Source organism: Lonchura striata, chromosome Z (assembly GCF_046129695.1).
Source record: "Lonchura striata isolate bLonStr1 chromosome Z, bLonStr1.mat, whole genome shotgun sequence".
NCBI classification, from domain to species: domain Eukaryota; kingdom Metazoa; phylum Chordata; class Aves; order Passeriformes; family Estrildidae; genus Lonchura; species Lonchura striata.
The window spans coordinates 42675747-42701754 of record NC_134642.1 but is presented as its reverse complement, the minus strand read 5'-3'; the positions used below and the strand labels follow the sequence as shown (position 1 = coordinate 42701754).

At 38.1% G+C, this 26008-nt stretch overlaps 1 protein-coding gene across 17 annotated transcripts in view; it reads left to right on the top strand.

Moving 5' to 3' along the window:
* The window catches only part of CELF4 (CUGBP Elav-like family member 4), a 708166-nt gene that overhangs the window by 69349 nt on the left and 612809 nt on the right, over window positions 1-26008 (top strand). For all 17 annotated transcript variants that reach the window (XR_002466205.3, XM_021538926.3, XM_021538931.3 and 14 more), the window contains exon 2: window positions 21304-21386. Coding sequence is in view for 16 of the 17 variants with exons in the window: in XM_021538926.3 (XP_021394601.1) it covers window positions 21304-21386 (83 nt within the window). In the remaining variant the exon portion in view is untranslated. The remainder of the gene's footprint in view (window positions 1-21303; window positions 21387-26008) is intronic.

Genomic DNA, 26008 nt, shown 5'->3' with positions numbered 1-26008 from the left:
GTGGTGGAAGACTTCAGCATGCAAAGGGCTGCAATTTAGACCTTGCTGGTGAACTGGGTCATTCATCTTTCCCATGTAAAATGAGGTGAACCTAATCTTTCCAACAAAATAAGGATAACAAGCAAGACGGGTGTTTTTAGCAATTTAACCCCAGGTCAGCTACTATCTAAATAACTAACTATTAATGTGCCTATCCTGCCCCCTATTAAAAGGAATAAAAAGAATAATGCTCATATGAAAATAAAAAATAGTTAATTATTGTCATTCTAGATATTTTATCTCTAACTGGACCCCTGGTAATATATTCTATGTTCTCGAAAATTACTGATACTTTAGTGGCAGTTATATCTGAGAAGTACTCTGGACCAATTCTGGGTGACGAAAAAAAAAAAAAAAATCTGATCCTACTACCAGATAGGTGATTTTGGGCAAGGAAATGTTTTTGTCATAGCATTGTGGCACTTGTTGCAGGGATCCCTCAACTTCTTGGCAATTGACTGAGGTTATACCCTGCTTGATTCAATCCTCCTGGAGTTCTGAGTGCTTCTTACTTGCTCTTTCCCTCTTCAGTATTTCATTTAGTCCTGTGAAGAGCAATTAAGACACACTGATTTAAGAACAAACTTTGTGTACAGCCTACCTGAATGTGGCCCCAGACATTCATGTGCTCCTTAACATGTGGAAAACTGATCCTGGTTGAGATTTTTAGGTAATAGAAGGTATAAACAATCTCCACTTGAAATGAAGGGAAATTAATGTGTGTACTTGTAGAAGAGCTAGCATTCTGTTGAGAAACATATAATGATTCCAGCTTTTGAGGCATCTGGGCCAAAATGTGTGTGCATATAAATGGATGTATATCTCAGTGCTTAGATGCTCAAGTGATGGATACTTTGGGAGAAGATAAAGTAGCCAGGAAGGTATGAATAAATGCTTCACCAGTGCCTATCAATAGCCAGTGACTGCTGCTGTGTCTCAGTGGGCAAACTGTAAGGGCTTTAAGTAAAAACAATTATTGAATGTATAATGTATAAGTCTATTAGTTATATACTATTATTGACTGATGTTAGATTAAAAAGCATGTCCTTATTACTCCCTCCTGTCATTAACTTGACAGCAAAGGTCAGTCAAGGAGTATATTATTACTAAATTATAGATTCACACATTTGAAGATGAAACCAGAATAAAGCCATGGAGGACTAGGGCCAAGCTTTTGACAGGCCCAGAGCCTAGTTTTGTTCTCACTCCCCACACTCTAAAACGTGGCCAACTGCTCCTTGTCCAGTTACGCTGTGGCTTTGTCTGTTTTCTGTGCTGAAAACAAGTGGATTTCTCTTACTGTAGCTCTTCCCCAGATGCCTCAGGGTTCCTCTGCACTGTTCAAGGAACCTGGATCTAAGCCTGCATTTGAGCTCCAACCTGCTGTCCATCAATGCAGGGCATGTGCAAGCCCATGCTGTACTTCATCTAAGGGACAGAGGGAAAAGACAGGAAATAAAGGCTTTGTGCTCAAAGTGTATATTCATCTGTGTCATGGAGGGACCAGTTAGCTGCGTTCAGCCTGTATCTTTCTGTTATTTAATGTTTCCTGCAGCCATGGGTGTTGATCCACACCAAATAGTGGAGAAGATGCTGCCAAATCCTTCCTGAAAGAGCCCGACATCTGCTGCTGCAAAGCAGATGGGATCTGTAAGCAACCTGTCCTAAATCAACTCTCTGTCAGTAGACATCAGGAATCAAAGCCTCAAACCAGAACATGGAAGGGTGTAGAGGGGGCAGGGAAAGAACTGGCCATCAACCTTTTTGCTGACCTAGGCATCATAAAGGCAAATATGTAATTTCAGTGATAGACCATTCTTGTATCATCTCTGATTTCAGCAGTAGTTAGTCTGAAATGCCTGAACTTTAGTCCATGAACCCCTTTCTCAGAAACAGTATTAAGCTAAATAGAATGCCACTTTGCAGTGACTTCAGTATTTTGGAAGTCTTTACTTCGTGTTTAGTGTCATTGACAAAATTACAATTGGAGGGATTTCTTAAAATGGTCCTTCAGCTGCTCAAAACTTAAGACTAAGATTTCAGAACATATAAAGCTCAGAGATGGAAATGGAAATTACTCTTTGTCCACAATGTGGACTTATAGATACAGTAGTAGGTTCCTGACATAGACAAAGAAATAACTTGAGCAAAAAAATGAAGCTTTGTTTTAATATTTCTTGGTCCCTGTGCCACTTTCCTTGGACAGAATGATTCATCACAGTCTTTTGATTCAGAAAAAAATCTTCTTATAAACATCAAATATGTGTTTCTTCTTTTGGGAATAATGTCATTGTTTTGGCCTTGCACCTTCTTCCCTCTCTTCCCCTATTCCCAAGTAACTTCCTTGAAATCATCTGGGTTAGTGTGTTTTTATTCTTGGTCTCTTGCGTGCCTAAGGGAATTGAGTCACAAATGGCTTGTGTTCACAAAATTGGTGGAATAAAGCCCAAGCTTTAAAGATGCAGCTTGGCAGCTTTTAAAAGGGCATAAGTAAAGGCATAAAACATTGGGTGAAGTTTCCAGAGTGATTTGAGAAAGTGATTCCTAAGTGAATTTAGAGAACTTAAAGAAGATTCTGACATTCATTTTTTTGTCTCATAAAGATACAGGATGATGAACCATTACACATACATTTAAGCATCTTCAAGTGTGCTTCAGAATATATGTTATTCTACTTCTGCAAGAATGGGTAGGGTGTGTGTATGATTCCAGAACAGGCTCATCTTTAAAGTAAAACTCGGGAATGTCATGTGGCAGAAGTAAGAGGGAGTTAGGAAAAGAGGTTGACATTATAGTGGGAGGAAGGGAAGGAAGAAGCTGTTTGCTCTTTGTGGAGGAGTTCAAAGTTTCAAGGACTGTTTAGGCATGTGGAAATATCAGTCCTGTTCTACAGACCAAAATCAGAGAGACATAGTTAATCTGTTGACTGAGAGCTGGTCATCCATCCTGAAAATGAGTTGGAGGACAGGTTTTCCAGAGGAAGCCATTTCTATTTCTTAACATGTAAAACCATAGCAAGAGGGACAAGGTGTACAGACATAAATGTTTGCCATGGGATCATTCTGATTCCTTTACATCCATCCTGCTCTCTGCACTTCTCTCCAAGTTATCTGTATCTCTTTAGGTTTCAAATCTTCTCTTCCTGGCAACTTTTGAAAAAGTTAAGTTTTTGAAGTTAATCTTAAGGATTTTTATCTCTTTTAAATATCCTATCTCTAGTCTGCTGTGTTTCAGAAGTGTCACACCAAATCCTGAAGCGAAGAGTGAGAACACCAAGCTCTGCATAATGCAGGTGCCCAGGAGAGCAGTAGGCAGGCTTGTTGCTATAACAGCTTGTAGCTGTAGAACATCTTCCATTTCAAAAAAGATCCCAAATCTCTTTATGGACTCAGTTGAGAGAAAGTAAAATGCTCTATGGACAAGTTGGGAAAAGCTGAAAGAGGCAAAGTGCTGGGTTTAACTTGGTATCTAGGATAAACAGTCCTGACCTACTAAGTACTCCGTATGCATAGATGAGAAAGGTAGTCAGAGGTCTTCTGCTTATCTCTAGGCAGTCTTTCAACATCTGTGGAAGAGGCATAGCAATTTCTCTCTTTTCAGTAGCACTGGTGCAGAAGAGGAATCATGCAACATGGGTTAAAAAAACCCTTCCTGTGGCTTAGGACTTTAATACACTGTACGCATCAGCTATTGTGCTTCTGTATAGAGGACAGTTATGTTAGGTGAAGGATTAGATGCCAACTGACACTCTGGACTGTGTCTGTGCAGCCTATTTTTCTTTTGGAAATGATAAAAATGGGGAGATTTGTCCCTATGGCTTTAATAACCATGACTGAAGAGATCTAATTTGATGGGAAACTTTGTTGGAGTGGTCAGGCATAAAACCACTGTGAATTGTGTGGTGAGTTTATGACACCCTTAAGATATCTCAAAACACCAGAGATACTTGCTCTATATTCTTATCAGAAAATAATTTCCCTTGCAGTGTGAAACTGCTTTGCATATCAAGACTCATCTTTCCTGGGAACCTTATCAATTATCTTAAGGAAAAAATAATGGCTAATATTAAGACTGCTGTTGGGGTAATCCTGGGACAGCTTTAACTTTGCAGAAGTGTAGCATAAGGCTTTTTTATTGAAAAAGGAGGAGTGGTTATATTCTAAATCTTTTTCACCTGCCACCCTAATACTTAATAGGATTCATACTGAGACAGTTTATATTGTACTATCATTCCAAAATGCAGATTCTTCTTATTTCTGGAGGTTTCTAGGAAATGATTGGACAAAACATGTTTAATGCTTTATGTATGCCATGCATTTTGGTAGCTGGTTGGATGAGCTGACCTCGCAGGCTCCATTTCATAGTAATTGGTGTGGATTGACAGTTCTGTGATTCACCTGAAACTGCTAGGTAGCCAAGAGTGCTGCTCTCAGTTTTCAGAGTTGAACAGAAAATATGGTTTGCATGACTAATATACTTACCTAGATGTGTTACTTCTTGCAACAAAACTTACAAATGCATGGACTGATTTTTATTAAATATCAAAATGGTTTCCTGTTTGTATGTTTATTAATCAAAATAATGAAGTAGTTTGCCCAAGTTTCCAATAGAAACTTGGGCAAACTACTTTTTTTTTTTCTTTTCTTTCTTCCCCCCTACCTTCAGTTCAACAACAAATGTCTAAGTTCCTCATTTCCCACCATCTATAAAGATTTCTAGGAGCTTTTTTCTTCTTTTTTTTTCCTCTCTCCTCTTTTTTCCTTACATTTTCAGTAGTAGAAGATCCCTTTCAATATAATTTTAAATGTATCATCTTTGGAAAAAAGGAAGCCAATCCTATTTTAGAACAGGGTGGTCTCTGAGACGTCTGGTAAATCCCTGCACTGCAGAGGAGTCTTCAGGTTGACAGAATGCAGCCTGGAACACAGGACTGGGGAGAAATTCTGGCTCATCAGGATCTGTTCCTTACCACTGCAGACAACCACATCACATCATCCCTTTCATAGGTTTATCAAGCTTCATCTTAAAACTAATTAGGTCGTTTGCTCTCGCTATCCTTGTTGGAAAGCAGTTCCAGAGCATCACTCCTCTGATGGTTGGAAACCTTTTTCTAATTCCCAAATCAAATTTATTCATGGTCAATTTATACTTATTTGTCCTTGTGCAACATTGTCCTTTATTTTAAATGCTTCTTTTCTCCTTGATATTTACTGTGGGGATGTAGCCAGCAATCCTATCTATGTGGAGCTTTTTTTCCATTTTGCCAACCTGACAGAACAAGCTCTTATTTCTTGTATAATACAAGAATTTGGTAATATATCTCTGGCTCCAGGTTTTGTATTCCACCTTTTGGAATATGGGTGTGGGGAATGGTACCCCCTCATCATGCTAGGCCTTTCCAACAGCTTTGTTAATGGCAATGGTACACTTTTCCCTGATTTTTGAACATTCTTCTTGACATATGCTTTGGCTTTTACTACTGGAAACAACATTAAAGCAACACACTGACATTAATACACTGTCCTTTCCTTTTTGCACATGAAGAAAGGGATGCAATCATGCCTTAAACAAACAGTTTGGAACAGGGACATCCCTGGGTGCGCATTTCAAAGTGTCACAACATGCTCTGTCACACAAAGCCCATTAGAAGATTACCAGCTTTCCAAGCAGTCTCCAAATTTGTGAAGACCTACATGAACCTTGAATGCTGACCAAAAACCAGAACAGTAACTGCAAGCTTCTCTGTCTCTGTCCTTCCATTCACAATGTGATACACAGTACAGAACCATGTGTAAGGGGAAAGACCGGTGTCTCCTGGTGTGAGATGTGAACTGCGAGTAAAGCCTTCACAAATGGAGTTCTTCTGGGAACACAAAGTTCCATGAGTTTGCAGGAATCATAGCCAAAGGGGCAGTGATATGGCTGCAGGGCATCCACTCAAACACGATGAAAGTCTTAGACATGGAAATGTAGAGTGGTTGAAAGACTTTGTGGATACCTGGCAGCACTCCATGGAGGGCAAAGACAAGAGGTAGAGTAACATAGCCATTAGCTAGTCCAGCATGTCAGCAGGTTGTCACTGAGGAGGGTTTTTCAGCAGTTGGACAAACCTGACCATGAGTCATCAAATGTAGTGTTAAACTGCAATATTAAACTTCTGCTTGAGCTGTCAATACTAAATTTTATCTGTTTAGCTGTTAAGCTTGGTAAGGCAATTTCAAACTGCAGCATGCATCTACAGAACATGTTGTCATCATCTTTGGGTATGGAATTCTTATGGCATGCATCCTAGTGAGAGGCAATTCTGAAATTTTTTTGTAGAGAGAGGAGAGGGAAAAAACAAGAACTGCCAAATAGGGTCTGAGTTGTGTGAAAAAGTGTCACATGCGTGTCAGGGGTTGGGAGGAAGATGTGGGCCTTTCAGAGACATCCAGCAGCTTTGCTACTTAATAAAAGCTGGATGAGAAGTTTCTGGTTTTGCCTCTTTTGCCCCTTTACCAAGGTAAGAATTCCTGCTGCCTTAGCTATAACATAGCATTACGCATATCCTGATAAACCTAATTTGTTGCAATTAAATCATATGGTGATCATATGGCATGCTGCAATTCAGATGAAGAATTGCTTCAGTTGTACTGGAGAAAGTGGCTGCATGGATTTATTTTGATGAGGATGCTGATCTGATAGGATCTGTACAGAAGTGGAACGACAGTCCACTGAGAGAAGCGGAAGTACAAGGAACAGAAAAAGCATATAACTGACATCTTCTATAAAGCATACATATATTAACATAGTTTTCCTATAGAGACAATTTAAATTCTGCTGTTTCCTGGTTTCTAATTTCCAGTAAAAAAAAAATTACCTCAAAATCCTGAATTTTCATTTTTGAAAATGTAAGGACCTTGCAGAGATTTTATAGTCCTCATCTGAGGGAGGGTGGGGAAGGCGTGAAAGGAGTGTACGTAAGATTGCTTCTTTTTTTTTCTGGGGGTTGGAGAAATATTATTTAACATTCCTATGGGTATTATCCCATTATCATGCAGAATATATTATCATGAGAAATTTGGTTTATCAGCAGAGGTAGATTAGACAAGAAATTCTGTGATAAATTAGATCCCTATTGAGCAATGTTGTTTTACAGGAACCAAAATATTTGAGAAATGCTTCAACTCAAAGCTTCTGCCAGCTGTTGTATTTGGATCTTAAATATTTGGGTCTGTAAACGGGTTGGTAAGATACTGGGAGCCCTGTAGGATGCTTTTAAATCTATAACCTCTTGACTCAACTTTTGGACTGCTCCATAAAATCAGATTATAGGTGGTTCTGGAAGTAGACTCTTAAAATTAGTGTTCTTAAGACCGAAGCTTACTAGTCAGGATATACTTCTTTTTCTGGAAAACTTGCTATAAGTGATAAAGAAAACCCACAAAATAAACAATCAAGAACCCTTAAATCTGTTTACAGTGGGAAAAAAAACCCAAACAAATGAAACCAAAAACAAACAAATAAACAAAACCCCCAACAGAAATAGAAATATTAAAATATACCAAATGTCTGTGGAAACACTGGTTTCATCAAGTGATTACTGTATATGCAGAGATCACATTTGAACCAGAAGTCTCTGAGCCACAAGGCTGAAATCTGAGAAGAATACTCAGAGGAGGCATGATGCACATCCTCTGCTTCTGACCACCATTGGAATGAGGATATTAAATAAGGTAGACTTTGTCTGATCTAGTACCATTGTCCTTATATAATGTTCTAGTCCACTACCTTTGAAGGCAACAGTAGCTGTTCTTTGGGATTTTTAGACTCATTAAATTCTACTCTCTTACTTTCTGACATCAGCAGGGATTCTCCAGTGAGTTTTAGCCTCCCAGAGATGCTCAGCAGCTGGCTCACTATTTTTAGCTTTCCTGACAGATAAAAAACAGTAAAATGTAACCACATCTTTGATGTGTGTCTGCTTTCAGGCATCCACTATCCACTGATTCATTGACTGGTAACAGGGAAAAATTTGGTAGGTCAGTGTATTCACGAGGTAGCCTAGAAAGTTTCTTTCATCTGTCTCTTAATGTCTTGGTCAAAATGGCTTCCAACAGTCTCTTTTGAGGAGACTGCTCTACAGTCTGAATACTTCCCCACTGGGGAGCTATTTGCTGCTACTGTGTTGGCATAGACATGCCTTTCAGTTCATTTCTGGCCTAGAACTTCTCAATCTATACTAAAATACCAAGAAAAATGTCATATTAAACTTTTATTTTTAAAAAAATCTTGGAAAATTATAATAGATTTTGTGTATGTGTGCGAATTGTGTGTGTGTCTGTGTGTCTTTGTGTGTGTGTCTGTGTGTGTGTGTGAGATTGAGGCTCCGTTTTTTCCCTGAAAAAAATTTTACAAAATAAAAAGATAATTATACCACTCAGGAAAATTTGGTGACTGGCTGGCTGCTCAGCTCTGTCTAACCACTTAAAAATTACTGGCAATTGCCCAGCTGCCCATGGATGGAATGGTGTTTTAATGCAAGTTTTATCACAGTCAATTGACATTTTGATTTCTTTTCACCAGGAAAGATTATTGAAACTGTTTTCTTAAAAAATGGGCTTTTTCTTGGGTTATACAATGTGTTAAACTTCTGGACAGAAACATTAAAGTTAGAAATAGGGAGAAGGAGGAAAATGAAGGCCCTCTGAATGCATTTGCTCTTGGATCAGTATTAACTTTTGTTTATGGTTTCAAGTCACTTAAGTAATAAAAGTTCCATGAAGGACTGATTTACTCTAATGGCTGGGAGAGACAGTTACTAATGTTTATTTTTACCTTCTGTAGGGTCATAAACTTACATCTTATAGCTTGCAATTGTCCTAAATGGCAGAAGAATCTGTGGCTGTGATTCTCTTCCAGGGTTGCAAGAATTCTCTTTCCTTATGCCTTTCAGCAGATTAAGAAGACAAAAACTTTACAGAATAGTCAGATGGAAGAGTGACAAAGAAAGGTGTTGGAAAATTACTGAGTTAAAAGTTTGCTCTAAAAGCACCGTCTGACCTTCCATGCTGATTTAACTTTCCACTTTTTGCCTCCCTTCCTTTTTTCCATGCCTGCCTGCAACATACCAAGACATAGACACCCATCAGTCACACTTAAGAGATTATTACACTATTACCCTTGAACTTGTATGATCTGGAAAACCCCAGGTTATGTGGCCATGCACTACACTCATGCAAATAAATGCCAATAAAAATTAAATTAAGAATATTCCAGACTAATAGGTTGTTTAGATAAAAAGTCACTTTGCGGCTGAGCGGGAGGAACAAACAATATTCTGAATAATTAGGGAGCATTCCTAAAGCTCAGGCTAAATGTTTCAATGTTGAATTTCCCGTTGTTACCTCCAGTTGTTCCCTGGTATCACCCTGAACAACTTTTCTCCAATCTTTGTGCTTTTACCTTCAAGATTTGCAGCTTGTTATCATCTATCCCCCTGAGTCATCATTTACCCAAGTCATACACATTTAGTTAATCTCCTCTCATAAGTCAACCCTCCCAGTCCATTACAAATTTCTATTACTCATCTCTGAAATTAATCTTTTACAATTTTCTTTTCCTTCCATGTGTTTCTTAACACTTTTAGGTGATTAGAGCTGACAGGATCATTTTTGATGTGGTTTTTCTATTGACACCAAAGGAAAGGGGTGTCTGATCTGGAAGAGACATACACACTATTGTATATGATATTGCCCACTGTCATCTGAAAATGTCTTTTGACATTACTGCCTTGCAGCTTTATCTGTCCCATTGAGCACTGGCCTCTGTGGCTATTCTTTACCTGTATTTCCAGAGCTGAACCATGTAAGGCTCTAAGCATGGCTCATCCACCCAGCAGGGATTCAGGTGGCTGACCATGCTATTAAGGGTCTCAGCACCCTCTAGGATCTGTTGCAACTTATTCTCCATTCCTCTTGATGTGTGAAATCTTCTTTGTTGTGCTGTTTAAATTTAATATCAGATCTTCTGCCTTGCTAGATAGTACTTCTACAACTGACACTTATCATGCACATTCCTCCTGCCATCCCTCAGTGTTTTGTGATCTACAGTGTTCATCATCTAACACAAGTTCAGTTCTCAAAGCAAAAAAATTCTGCTATAACCTGTTTCAAAATTTTTATTGAAACAATTTACTATATACTCAGCATTCACTAATTTTTAAGTTGATCAACAAAAATATGATCAAAATATGTCTTTGGCAGTTCATTACTAGACATTTCCTTCTGTGTCAGGAAATTGTACCTCCTTTACTTCAGTCTGACAAGAGCCCTTTTTAAACCTAGTGCACTGAAGCATTGTAAATTGCACAGATCTTGTTTTAATTAAATTCACCATTTCTTTTTCACTTCAAAGATTACACCCTTATACCTTTAGTAAAAATCTAAAGTCTTAGGCTTAAATTCACATTCAAACTTGTTACCCAGGAACTTTGTCCCACAGTAGTGGATGGGAGATACACCTGGATACAAGGGACGATAGTGTTTTTTCCCAGGTTGCGATTTTGAGATATTCTACTGGGGATGTAATGTATTTGTGATTCTGCACAGGAGTGTGCCAAGAAAAACAGACTGATAGGTGTTCATAGCTCTAGATAAGGTCTTGGGAGATTTTGGGTTCAAGTTTGACCTTTTCTACAAACTCATTATGTGGCTTTGAACAGGTGGTTAAATCCTCATTCAGTCTCTGCTTGCCTTGTCTAGGTTCCTAAGTTCCTTATGCATGAACCAGGCTCTTAAATGAAGCTTGTGCCACTCAAAGATGGCTCAGCTTTGTCGGAAAGGCAGTGGAAGCCCTTTCCCTTGGGACACACCCCTCTTCCTTTGTGTTATAACTGATTGATAGGGCCTTTGAGAAGCCCTTTTCATCTTTCTTCTGCCATGATCCCAGAGCACCTCATCTCACCTCCCTTTCTCATGCACACACACAGACTATGCCTCGTGGTTCTCAGCCCTAAGTAGACAGAGGTTTGTTGATTAAGAAGATTACTTAATCCCTGCAATCCTGCAGAAGAATTTGATCCTACTTCAGACCATTCTGCTACCTATACTTAAAGAACAAGCCAAATTGAGAAAGAAGGATAAAGAGAAAGACATAGGTGATAAGAGACAATACTTATTTTATTCCAACATCTCTTAGAGGATAGAAGAAGCTATTCAAAGTCAAAACATATGGAAAACAGCATCTGGTTATGGGAGCTTGGATGTTAATTGTTTTGACAGCTGAAATTTGTCTCCAGAAATCTCATGAAGCCAGCTGGTATTGTAGAGTTTTCTCTGGCTCATATTGTGACTCTTACAAGTTTCTGGAGACTTCTAGTCTCAGGGTGATCATCATGTAGGAGCAGCTGCTGCTTAAAGATTTTCATTTCTATGTCAGCTGGAATCAGAAAATACATTTTTTGTGGGTTTGGATTTACTTTTGCAACATAAAAATCCTAATGTGGCTTTGCATGTACTTCCCTAAATTCAAACTTTACAAAAGCTTGTGGAACTTAGCAGAGAGGTTCTGATGTTGTCCAGTTTACAGTTCTTGAATATGTAGTGTGGAGAAAAACTTAGTAACTGTGAGTAATAAGTCTGATTTTGAGTGGTATTTTAAGGCTCCATTTTGAATCTGAATTTCCTGAATCAGAAAAGTGTGGGCTGGCAAATTTGGTAAGAGCAATAACTCTCTAGAGATAATTACAATAGTTTGTTTCTGAATGAGCTAGGAGTTGTCTAATAATAGCTCTTTTCTGCAGTTGTTTTAGTGCCTTTTTCTTTCAACCTTGAGCTGGAAATGTCAGAAATCTATATTGACACTTGTGCCCTGTCTGAGAGAATAAAGAATATGAGGCTGTTTAGACAGCATATGAGTCTGTGTTTAGAACAAGCTACTTACATGTTTCTGAGACAAAAGCATAAATAACTAATCATTTGATGATGCTATCAACAAGATATTTGCTGCATGGGTCTGACATTTTTTAAGGGTGAAAATATCAAATTTTTAATGCAAATTTCCTGCACATAGACTTGATGTTATTTTCCAAGAAATGTCTGTTCCTCATCCTTGTGGAAGATAATGAGCAGTAAAAGAAAAAAAAAAAAAAAAAAAGAAGAGAGAAAAAAACCCAAATCAAACCCACTCTATATAGATGCAGAAAAGAAAGGCTTGGACAAAGCTGTAAGTAGCAGAGCAGTCTAATTAGTTTAGAGATGTTTTTGCTTTAGCTTTATATTGCCAAGATTTAAGGCATTCAAAGTGATTGTTGCTTAACAGTAGCATAACCTCTGGAGACTTAGATGAGCATTCTTGAAGAAGTCTCTCCAAAAGAAGTGAATCCAAAAATCAAAACAAAGTGAAGTGGAGGAAAAGTTTCTGAAAGAGCTAAATGTTTTAGAAAATCCACTGAGTTATTCATATGCTGCTAACAATAGAAAGAACTCAAAAGGCAGGACCCAGAACAGCAGGTAGAGTCTAATTAATGCATGTAGTCTAAGGAGGTTTAACCCATAACATTCTGAATTTAAGTGGCACTGTTTCAACAGTTACACTTCCTTTTTTCTCCTGACTTTTTCTAATGAATCATAAGACACAAACACCACCCCACCACCCTCTGCCCCCCCTCCCCCCCGCCCATTTCGGTATCTTTTTTTTTATCACCTCACTGCAAACAAGATCTTGAAGATTTCAAGATTTTAAGGTTTTTTTCTACTTTTATGTCCCTGAGTCTGCCAATGTAAAATGGGTAACATAATTATGTTGGATTATCTTTGATGTAATAGGTAGGTTGAAGCAAGTCAAGCTTAGAGATGATCAGGATTCTAACTCAAACTTGATCCATTATTATGGAGTAGAAGCTGGAATCTACTTATTGTCACTTGAGTGATCTCCAGAATTTGTTCATTGCTTTTTTATGAATGACAGAGTTCTGAAACACTGGGAACATTGTTACTTGGTCCAGAACAGCATTTGACTATTATTTTCACTTGAATCTCTGTCTTTCCTTATTTTAAATCCAAAGCATGGCCTAACTGTTTGATTATTAGGGCTTGGAAGCATACACCCTGCATTACAACAAGGAGTACACAGGTATTAGGCAACAAATGAGAAATTGAAGAGGCTGCTCTGTTTAAAATTAAGTTTTCTCCTGTAACTCAAAACATTAAATATTTCCAGGCCTTATTGCGCACACCAGCACTCTCTGTGGTAGACAACTATCTTAACCAGTAATCTACATTCTGATTTCTTTAACAGGGAGCCTATTCATTGGCCATTTCTTGTGTGTATTGAAATTAGACACCTATACTGGGGATAAAATGTTCTGAATAGTCAGAATTGCAGAAACTTGAGCAGTGAGTCTTCTGTTGACTTGGCTGGCATGGTCAAAATTATCTCTGGAGTTTCAGGATGAAATTTAAAGCTGAAACATTGGCAGTTATAAGAAAACAAGACCTGGTGCAAATCAATTGTTCATTCTGCACCTTGTTTTGAGTGTATCAGTCTGCAAAGGATCATTCAAAGCAGCCTTGCAAGGAACTTTCAAGACCCCAGGAACAAAACCACCTATGTGTGAATCAGAACCAGAAACTGTTCCCCATCCTGGGGAAGATTTTGACAGGTCAATATCCTTTCAGTTTTGCCGTACTGTGGAGGCAAGATGTTACTTAAAAAATAAACATGAAGCTTTGGGGGTCTGCCAGTGACAATGTGGTCTCCTGTGTCAAAGCTCTGCACTCTAGACCCTGTGTGCCTGATCCAGATTAGAGCCCAGACTACTGGAATAAATTACTGGAATAAATTACTGTCCTGGAATAAACTATTCTTGCTGTAGGATCTTGTCAGAAATGATATCACAGGGCTAAGAAATTTGGTGAACTATTTTGTTAAAAATTCCCATGAGAAATTCTGACTTTTAAGAACTGATGCTTAATTAAAAACTACTAGTTATCAAAAATCATGAGAAAACCATTGTCTGTGTTGTTGAAACACACATATTAACAGATGCTCAAGTCTCTGCTGTCTGCCTGTACACTGTTAAATATAATTAAACACTGCTTACGCTGAGGACTGACTCTGATTTGGACTGTGCATATCAATGTCTCATTTTGAACTATCATAAATGCATTTTAAGTGAGCTAATATTCTGTAAATATGGTTAACTTCTGAAATTGCAGATTGTGCTTCCTAATTTGCTTTTTCGTATTGGTTCATGGATGTATATGAGTGGATCTTCTGTATGCTTTTAACACAGAGAACCTATCAAGTTATCTATAGCAGGAATAATACAGCATCATAATAGTTAATGGAAAATAGCATAAGAGGAAAAAGAAAATTAGCATTCCACACAGCAGGACATTTCGGATGTTAATCTGCCTTGCAATATAATTGACAGGGAAGCTGATATCTGGGAAGATTTTTATTCCTATCTTTTTCTCTAAACAGTTAGTGTTCAGTTGTTGTGCAGCAGGGGAGATGGAGAAAAAGAAAGTTCTAGCCAACTGAATGTTCTTTACCAGCAAAGATGTTAACTTTTGTCAGAAGGTAGTTAATCACTGAGAGAGAAACAGATGAAGAAATTGGATAAAACATTTCCAGTTCCAAAAGTCTTTATTGATTGTGTCTCCCTCAAGAAAATTCAGCTCAATCTCTGAAACCCTCAAGTGATTAAACCTCGGGCAGTCCGCTGTAGACAGAGCAAATGAGATTTGTTTCAAACCCAGACATGTAGAGCTAGGATAGTTAAAGCGAAAAAAGATTTCTTTTTCACTTTGAAATCCTAGCTGGGAGACGTAATCTGAGATGTTGATTTTAAGGCAAGAGTTTTCTTAAGTATCATGATCTTTCTCTATATAACAGATCTCCAAATTTTGAAGAAATGAACTTCTTTATTTTCAGAGAAGGACATCTCTTAAAACACAAACCTAGAGTATGGAAAATGGGACACAGATCTCTGGTCCATGACAGATAACTCATATATCTTGGTCTAATTTTTTTCAATAGTAATTAGGGCATATAGAAATTCAGGCATCACTAAATGAGATGCTCAGACCTGCAAACAGTTGAGAGTTCCTATTTTTTTCCCCAGTAATGTCAACTTTTTGCTCTCTAGCTTCTCTAGAAAACTGTAGATCTTCTTTAGCTGGAGCATGACCACTAGACTGTGACCTAAGGTATGTAGAATTACTTGCTTTTCCATTTTCAGTATACAATATGAGTGTCTTGGAGAGTTATGCTTGGATTGCAGTTTGCTTTATGAAAGTCCATAGTGGTTTGCTGGAGTAAAGCCCTTGTTTTGGGGTTTTAGGGTATGAGGTACACTAAAGATGGTAGCAGAAAAAGTAGATACAAGGAACTGATCTGTATTCTTTCTTCTTCTACAGAAGATTCTCTTGTTCACTAGTTTATGTGCAGTGAAGGATTCTAACATAACACAACAGAGGAAGGCTAATTAAGAAAATCTTCACTGTTAACTAATATATTGTAACTAAAAGCAAGAAGGTATTTGACTCAAAGAAGAAAAACCAACAAAAAACCTGACAGCCTTGTGGATTTTTTTTTTTTGGGGGGGCAATGATTCTGATTTTAGTTACAGTCACAGGTATTAGAAAAGCTGTAGTTTCAGAAGTTATCACCTGTCAGCCAAGCTATGATAACTGGTTGAGTGCATGCACTATAGTCACAAAAGTTTGTGAATTAAAAATTGGCTTAGATCACTCAAGCCAGACTTCTCAATCCCTGGGGTTATCCTAACTGTTCTAGGTTATTGTGGCTGAGGTGAGAATCTGGGCCAAGAACTGTTCCAAGAGAGGCAGTACATTAGGGTTCAAATCCTCAATGTAACCACTTAGTTCCAACTCTCCTGCCATGGACAGGTCCGCTTTCTGCTAGACCAAGGTACCAAGCCTCATCCAGCCTGGCCTTGAACATTTCCAAGGATGAGGCATTGGCAACTTCTTTGTGCAACATAGTACAGTGCCTCATCACCTTCACAGTAAAAAATTTCTTCCTAATGTCTGATCCAAATCTACCCTCTTCTGCTTGTTCTATCACTTATAAAAAGTGATAGGCCTGATAAAAATTCTCTCTCCAGCTCTATTGCATCTGCTTAAGTTAGATGTCCCCAAAGCTTTCTTTTCTCCAAGCTCAACAAAGTCAACTCTCTCAATTTGTCTTTACAAAAGAGGTGTCCCAGACCCTCTGATCATCTTTGTGGTCTCTTCTGGACTCTCTCCAACAGCTCCATGTCCTTTGTAAGTTTGTAAATGAAAGCAGTACTCCAAGTGGACTCTCACAAAGGTGGACTAGAGGGGAAAATCACACCCCTCAACTTGATGGACACAGTTCTTTTGTTGCAGCCCAGGACATGGTTTGCTTTCTGGGCTGTCAGTGTGCATTGCTGACATCAACCAACATTCTCAAGTCCTTCTTGGCAGGGCTTCTCTCAATACATTCTCTGCTCAGTCTGTATTTGTGCTTGAGTTTGCCCCAAAAAGACTTTGCACCTGGTCTTATTGAACTCCCCAAAGTTTGCATAGATCCACCTCTCAAGCCTGTCAAGATCCCTGTGGATGGCATCCCTTCCCTCCAGAGGGTGGACTGCTCCACAGAGCAAATTTCTGTTTCAAGGTAAACCTACTGAAGGCACACTGAAACCCAGTGTCCATGTTAACAGCACCAGTTCAAATACCAAATCCTGAGAAACAGGAACACCACTTGTCATTGTTCTCCACTTGGACATTGAGCCATTGGCAGCAAAACTTGGAGTGTGGCTATCCAGCCAATTCCACTGGCCCATCCCTGACATCAATTTTTCTTCATTTTAGAGACAAGGATGTTTTGTGAGACAGTGTCAAATGCTTTGCATAAATCCAGGTAGATGGTGTCAGTTGCTTTCCCCTTTTCCACCAGTGCTACAATCCTTTTGTAGAAGGTCCACAAGTTTGCCAGGCACAATTTGCCATTTGGGAAGAAATTTTGACTGTCGCTAAGTACATCCTTATTTTCCATGTAGCATGTTGTCCAGGGCTCTGCTCCATGATCTTACCCAAAGTGGCCTGTAGTTCCCTGGGTCTTTCAAGTTTCTCTTTTAAAAATAGCTATTTTTTCCTCTTTTCCAATTAGTGGCTACCTGGGTGGTCTCCACTTCCTCTGCAGTTCCTTCTAGACCCATGGATTCATTTCATCAGGTTCCATGGACTCGTGCATTTTGAGGTTGCTTAGATGGTCTCAAACATGATCTTCTGCTAAAGTGGGTTGTTGTCCATTCTCCCAGGTCCTGCCTTTGCCTTCTTCAACTCAGGCTGTGTGACTGTTTCTCAGTTATTAGAATTACTTTGTTCAGTTCACAGTGTGTCTCCCGACAGTTTTGCCTCCTAGGCTTGTGCAAAATATTCTGAAGGCTTACTATGAAGTTGAAGTTGCCATAGCCACAATCATTATCCATCTGTATCTCATACAATTATTATTTGCACTATTGAATTCTCTGGAGGTAAAATTAAAGTAGAGCTTTTGTAATTTCTTTTCCATCTCAAGCTTTTGTTTTTGTTTCCCACCATCTCTTTAACAATCTTGTTTCCCAGGAGACAACTTGATATGTCCTCATGCTTTCAAGAGACTGTAGTTCAATAGATTAGAAGCAGGTAGGAGTTTCCAGATGTTTATGTGCTTGCCCAAAAGTTGTCCATTGGTAGCAAATGAACAGCTGGAAAGACACAATCCAGACACAGGACTTTTTAGCTGATTTACATATATCTGGAATGCATGAGAAAAATGGAATTGAAATTAGGAACAGTTTGGACCAAGCCCTTCATTGTCAATTTGTCAATTAGAATTTTTGTTCAAATTCTGATATGATTCACAAACACTGTACTGACTGAGTCATTACCACCCATAGAAGTGGAGGATAGAAATAACGCATTGCTTTCACACTATCTTTACTTAAGAGATATGTTGAGAAACGTTCATTATACTGCTGAACATGGGCAATTCAAAGGAGATGGATGGTGCAAATGTTTTGTAATGGAATATGAAGCCTTCCACCCAAAAGTCATGCTCACACCCACGAACTGATGGCAAGTGAGCAGTTGAGCTACTTAGGAGTTTACTATGAAAAACCTTTTTTTCCCAGTGAAATAAGTGTTCTTTACACAATCATGAGACTCAGCAAGGAAAACTCATTGTTCTAAAATTTTGTTTCATCTGGGAAATCAAAATGAAAATAAGAGAAAAAAATACTACAAAAGCAAACCACTTTTTCTCATTTTCTTTTCTCTGAGAAAAACCCCAACATAGCTGCTCTGCACAACATTATTTCAAGACTCAGTTGTTTAGGACACTGTATTCCATAGTGTTAATCTGAGTGTCTAGTGTTGTGTTTTCTAAGCAAGATTCTCCAGGAAGGAAGAACCCTTTGGAGGGGTCATATGGAAGCACATCGAAAAAATTAGCCTAGGAAAAGTAACACCTGAAAGAGGTTCTCATTCCTTTAAACATCACAGTACAAAGTAAAGATCAATTTTGGTGTTTCAGGGAGACAGGCAGGATGGTGCAAGAAATGCACAAGAAATTCTTGCAGAATGGAATAATAGATAAGTATTGTTTTATAAAAGGCCTCATGTTTTCAAAAAAAAATATTATTATAGCTGATGGCTAATGCTGCATATATGCCTTACAGAGAAATCTTGTGGTAAGGAAAGGGAAGACAAAAAAATCCCCATGAGCTGTCCTTTTTAAGTTCAGGTTTGAGGCCTGCTATGATCAATAATCTCTATTTTATTTCATTTCAGGCCACTGCTGGGGTGGAACTTCTTTTTGTCTTTAAGAAATCAAGCCTTACTTAAAGTAAATAAAATATTATTTTTCATAGAAATATTACTTTTTACCCAACATGTGTGAGATAGATCGTAATTCATGTGCATGAATGAACAGGGAAAAAGAAACACTTGCACAGAGCATACATTTTGTCTCTGAAAAACAGGAGGGATTTTTGTCTGATCATATGAGAGAGTAGATTTCAATTTCAAGGTCTTTTAGTTCATAACAGTGTTTTTGTTATATCAGTGATAATTAGATACATTCTGAGTACTGATTTGGGGAGTTTGGTACTTCTACCACTTTTGACAATAGGTTTGAAGAAAACTTAGTGGAGGTTTCTCTCTTTTGATAACTTGCCTCCACACACACACACACACACACACACACACAGGGTGGATCTTGGGTGGAAAATATCCACCTTCAGAGAAGAGCTGTCTTCTGCTTACTCGGCCTGAATTACAGTCCTGGTACTATAGGAGTAGGACATTGTTACCCTGAACTGTCATCATGGCAATCACAATGAGGAGAAAAATATAGCTATCATTATGAGAGCTTTACATTGCATAGTTTATCTCTATAACAGTGTGCTATGATGTGCCTAATTAGACTGTATCAGCTGCTCCACGTCTGTTGCTGAAGGGAGATTTTCTTATTGTATCTAGTAAACAGAGAGCTCTCAGCCTGTGATTTAGCACTGAAATTAAATTTAAGCATAGTTTCCCATTTGATTATCAGGCTATGGGTGACTTTTAAGGATCCTTTTCAATCCATTACTTCTGCTAGCTGTAAACACTCTGCTATGATTTCTTCCTCTCCTTGGTGGATACAGACTAACTGAAAACTCATCCATTTAAAGTTAGAGGGGAGAAAATCAAAATAATTCCAAGTACACAAACTTTTGATGACATTCAGTCTCCTTTTTTGCTTGTCACATTCTGTGTCTGAATATCAGTTATTGAGTCACAGTAAATGTGATTGGCTTGAGTAAACAGAAAGTAAGAAGACCTCCAGAAAGTAATACAGGATAAGAAATAGTGGAAAAAAAAATGTATTTTTCTTCTTTTTCATGCCATATCATATCTTCATTGTGAGAGGAGTATGGTTACTTCCACAGAACAGTCTTTGATAAAAAAATGTAAATTTATAGAAAAAAAATCCTATTTTCTTGTATGTGCTAATCTATTAAAAGCACATAAAAGTGTGTATTTCTTCAGTAATATTATCAAAGGAAACAATTTGGAAAAAACAGTGAACATTGTGTGGATAAAATGCTCACAGTGGCAATCAAAGCTGAAAAAGTTTACAGTCTACTGTTTACTCACCTGTTACATACTTTACTTATTCTTGGGGAGAGGATGGGTGGGTCAAGGTGACATTATGGGACTTGTTTATTTCTTTGGTAATCTCTCTGAATTTGTGTTGCTCTTGAAAGACATTCTTAGTTTGAGGGACATGCTGCCTGAACCTTAAAAGATATGATACCTCCATTTCAAGGAACTGGAGACATTCTGTAGTAATTTCAGAGAAAATGTCTTCTGCATAGCAAGCATATTTTTTGCTGCAGGAACTGGCAGGTTTTCAGTATACTGCAGTAAGAAGAAATAATTTGATCACATCAGACACACAAATGGAGTAAGATATTGCAACATAAACCAGTTTTACTGGAAGGGAAGCATAGAGGTGGGGAATGAAAGCATAGCAGGGTTCTACTTTGACAGGGATTTAGGTTTTGTAGTTGATAAATTAATCTTTAGAAGAATCCAAGACGTAACCCATTAATATGTCTCTGAAGTCCAAGTGATCTGTGGGTCAGGGATGTTTTGGAGTGATTGTTTGGGCTTTGGCATGATTGTGTTTATGACTGGAAGTCAGTGAGTCCTTGCAGCAGCCAGTGCAGGGAGGTGGATTTCTGGTGTGATGCAAAAAACGCAATGAGTTTTTAATACAGGTCAGGCTAGACAATAGAAATTTTCCTCTGCAATAGGAAGTTCCAAGTCCTTGTATGTCCTTTTCTTAAAGTACCTCGTATAAAAGAAAGGCATGAAACCTTTCAGCATATGGCAGCAAGGGCCTTGTTCCCAGTGCTGCTGCTGGAGTAGGAGTGGGATGTCTCGTCCCACTTTGCCATCGTGTGGAACCTTTGAGATCCCTAATCCTGTGCAGCCTTCTGTAGCTGATACTTAAGCATGTGTTGAAGGAAAAATAAGCACTCACAAGTACACTGTTGCTCACTTTCCACCAGGATTCAGAGGAAGCTATGATAGCTTCATTTCTTGACTTCTACTACTGACACACTAAGGAGAGAATTTTATGATTGATTTGCTGGGAATGGGATGATGACAGGAAAGTGGTTTGCTCTAAGTCTCAATTTCAGAAGGATCTTCTCTGAAATAGCACCGTTACTGAGATGTTTCTTTTTCTTTGCAGGCTGTGCCTTCCTAACATACTGCGAAAGGGAGTCTGCTCTAAAGGCCCAGAGCGCACTGCATGAACAGAAGACACTGCCGGGGGTGAGTCGAGACTGATAACTTTTTTTTTTTTTTTTTTTTCCTTTTAAGTCTAAAATGGGTTATGGTGTTCTTATCTCAGATTTGGAAGCAGAAAGTCTCTGTTTGTTCGGATAATTCAGTATTTGCATTGTACTAATAAAATCAAGATACCACCAAGCCACCCAAATGGTTTCCATGCACAAAACTAAAAGCTTTTTGCCCTTATTGGGAGTGAGGAAAACAGAAATGAACTGGTATTGGACTGGATTCTACCAGCCTAACTCAGGTGAGGAACTACTTTATGATTCTGACCACTACAGGGAAATGTTAGAAGTCCTCACCAGGTGCTTCCTCTTGCTACTTTTCTTCTCTGAAGCAAGGTTTGGCAGCAAGAAATCAAGAAACAGATCACATTATTGAGTTATCACAGAATGAAAACATATTCCTGATGACAAAGTGGTTTGACTCAGTTACTTTAGTATTCAAGCAGCTGTAGCAGATTGGAAAGGCGGTGAGACAAGGAGAAAAGAGAGAGAGAGGAAAGACGCACACGAGATAATGAGGAAAATTATTCACATGAGCAAGATCTAAGGTTCAGACAACACAAGCAGAACTAAAAATAGAATCAACATTATGTAGGGAAGACTTGCCCTGCTGGGATGGGTTTCTAGTTAAGTGGTTACCCGGGGGAGGGAGAGACTATTTAGATTCAACCAGAGTACGTGGATTGGGAACAGCCAAGTGCTCCTGTAGCTGGAATGGTGCTGGTTTCACAACAAGCAGGAACCAGTGACTGCGTAACGAAGAGTGGGCTTCTGAGAGTTCCAGGCTGCGCCTAAACTGAGAGGAAATCTATCTAAAAGTCTGTCTTTATTAGCTGGTGTTGAATGATTGATTGCTGTGTAGCTATAACCTACCTTTCCCCCAGATCTAAGACACTCCCTTGCTCTGTGTTCTGAGGAAAGTGTTGATTCTGCTCTGCTTGTTTCCATCATCCTGGGTGTATTTACCTATCTCTAAGCCACCTTGCCAGTATGGAGATGCCTACGCACTTGCTCATCTACATCTATCTTTGCTTAAAAGGCCATACCTTATGCAAATATATACATACTTCATTGCCTAAAAATATTTCTGTCAGCTGACAACTCCCTCGGAAATTTTTTTCCTGGAAACTCCTTAGCAGCAGATTGAAAGTAACTTTGGTCTTGTGGGGGGCGATTTCAGTTGTTCTACCTCCTCCCCTTTCCAGTATTTTCCTTTTGCTTCTCTCTTTCCTGAATGATAAAACTGGATGGAAAAAAAAAAAAAAAAAGAGAGAGAATATGTTGAATAGGGATGTTTCAGGTAACATTTTAACTGAAATTTTCTGAAATATGTTTGAAATAAAGTACGTATTTATCTAAACTAGAGATGTGATGAATAAGGTGTTGTGTATTTAAAAAAGAATAATTGAAATTCCAGATTTTCCACTGAGACTGCCTGAACTTCTCATTAGGAGGGAGATCATTCACTTGCAAATGGAACTCTATGGAGGGCAAGTGATAATTTAGGGTTTTTTTTCCCTAAGTTCTTTATATAGTCATAGTTCTGAATCTCAATCTCTGTGTTAGAGACTTTAAATCACAAAATTCTTAAAATCAAAACTGTTTTCCTGGACAGTGGTAAAATTCAACCAGCTTTTGTGTTAGGATCAAGACTTCCTTCAAAGGCTGCACCAACTCTTTCTAGACTACAGGGAAACAATTTCTTCCTTGGCTAGTGCAGTTTCTCTTACATATACTCCATACTGGCCACACTGCCTCTTTAAGGCCTTTTTTTTTGTTTCCTTATACACTTTCAGAAGATGCATCAGGATCTCATTGAGCTGGGAGCAGTGAATCCTCTGTATAAAAGTGCAACCAGGTTTCTTAGAGTTCTGAACACTGATTTTCCCATCCCTTTCATTTCCTGTTCTATTTGTCTCAGGATAAAGGTTTACTTTCCACCAGAAAACCCTCTTCATTCAGGTTTCTGCCAAGTTTCTGAACTCATCCTCTGAATGACATCACTGTAGTTTATTTAAGGAAACCAGTCTTGTCTCTTGATAAAGTATCATGCCTGGATACTGTGCCTGGATACTGTTTTATGGTTCCTATCTGAGTAGAAGAGAATTATTTATTATTTACCTGACTGTTCTTGATAACATGCACCAAAAATATCAACCATAGTTCATCACCATAAAATAAGAGGCACTTTTAAGGTCGGGGTCTAAGTCCTTATTCACATAAGTTCAAAATGAGACAAATACAACATCTTCTCTTGACACTCCACTGTCTGTGACACAAACAGCTTGACTGAGGAGGCATCAAAAACAATTAACGGGTATGGTATAGGAAAAAATAAATAGTACTAGACTAAACCATTATTTCCCATTCTCCAGTAAACTGTACACTTTCTTGCTCTTGCAATATTGCTGTTCATATTCTTTGTATTATAAAACACAGAACTAAGTAATTTTTTAATAATATGCACAAGAATGGAAATGGTGAGGCATGAGGAGGTTTTGTCCAGATTCAGATGCCTTGCCTCTTAGCTATGTATCACTTTGTTTTTAGTGGAGTGGCTACATGCACATATTTTACAGTAATTACTTTCTGGATGTGTTTTGTACTATGACAGAAATATGTTTCACATATTTCTATGTTATATGCAGGACATAAACTTATCTTGTGGAATAATCAAAAGACTTCCAAGCAGGTATGTGTTGATTAATAAAGTCTTTATGGCACTTTGTTTTTGGGTAGGAAGGAAACATGGTACATATTTTGAAGCAACTGGAATGTAAAACATAAAACTATCATTTGAATCTTCTTCATCTGAATGAGTAAATTAGGTTCTTTTGGAGAGTTTGAAATTGTTTTGCCTAGAATGAAGGTTAATGTAGCACAGTGTGTATATATGTGTAAAGAGCACTTTGTGACTTTTGGACAATTCAAATTCTAGTGTTTACTTGTGATTGTTTATTTTACATATAATAGAGTGGCTGTATGATGAAGTATATTAGTTCTTTAATAATTTATAGAAATGCTTTGATGTTGCAGTAATTACATTAAAGGTCACATATCAAAGGTAATTTGGTTGAGCAGCTGTGATGGTTTCTCAGAAGCAATCAATATTGCTGTCCATGGCGCTGATTTCACCAAGGGGACTGCCAGATTAAAGGAGGCTTATTACCAGACAGAGAGACACGGGGGAAATCAAGAATAGATTGGAGAGATGCACTATTCTTTTTCCTCACCTATAATTAACACTGTTCACCATAATCTGTGCTAATCCTTCATAGTGGGAAACCACCTTTTTTTTTTCTTTTAAACTCACATTACAAATAAGGCAAGGGAGAGTAATTTAGGGGAGCAGAAAAGAGAAATTAGAGAAAGTAAAAGAGTAAAAATTGATTCGCCCTTGGGATTTCTGATGCTGATATATCCCACAATGATAAAATTCAATATCAAACCACAGGCCATGGTCCCAAGGAAAACAAGGCTAGGGGGGTAAAATGATCTAGACAATGACAGTGCAATGTATGGGAGAATTATCGGCCTGCAGATTTTGTATAATATTATCTATTTGCCCCACAGAGCTCCACAGGAAATGAAATCGGGGAAATAAAATTATGTTTTAAGTGTAGTCATTTTGATTACAAATTATAGTGAAGCAAACTTTTTCTCCCCTTCCTTTTTTCTTTCTCAAGTGAATGGCAGAGGATAATGCTGAGAAATGTAATTATACTATCAAGATCTACTTTTATTTATAGCACAAATAAACTGAGCTCTTGTATGATAACCACAGCAGCATTTTTCTTCCCCTAGTTCTTTGTGGCTCTCTAAGGCAATAGGAGAGAACAGTCCATGTATACTTGGTTGGAGGCACTGTCTCTTTGCATAATGTTAAAACCTTTCTGTAAGACTTGCAAAGAATAACTATGAAATTAAGTATGCACGAAACTGTTAACCTCAGCAATCTGCAGGGCTTGTTCAGTCTGGGTTTTCTTACTGTATCTATTCCGCTTGAAAGAGACAGTGGTACCACTGGTATGCTAAATTTCTCAGTGTGTAACATAATTAATTTTCTCCCTAACTGTTCCGATATTCTTTGTGTCTTCTTGCCATCTAGAAAAAATGCATTCTGTTTTATTCATCATATGCAAAAATATGCATCTTTAACATTAGAAGACAGGTGAATTCATAAAACTCATATTAAAACCATTTTTTAAAGAAACAAAAACTTTCCATCTAATTTCAGATGCCCATTGCTTGAGCTTTTTTATTTGTTTGTGTTTACTGGGGCTTTGCTTGTTTGTTTTGTTTTGTTGGGGGGTTTTGTTTGTTTGTTTGTTTGTTTTAATAAAAAAAGATTTTTCCAACATTACTGGTCTTACCTGACTTAAATTTTTATGTATATGTGAGGAAAAATGCCTGAACATAGGGGAGAGGAAGGAGGGTACCTTGCAAGGTCTGGCCCATGTCATAGGGCTTCAATGAGACCTAAGTGTCATGTGGACTTCAGAAATCTTGCACGTATACCACGGATTTCACTGTTTAAGCAGGTCTTGAAATTTTACTGTCTTATTGTATTTTTAATGTTTTTTTAATGTTTCAAAGCTT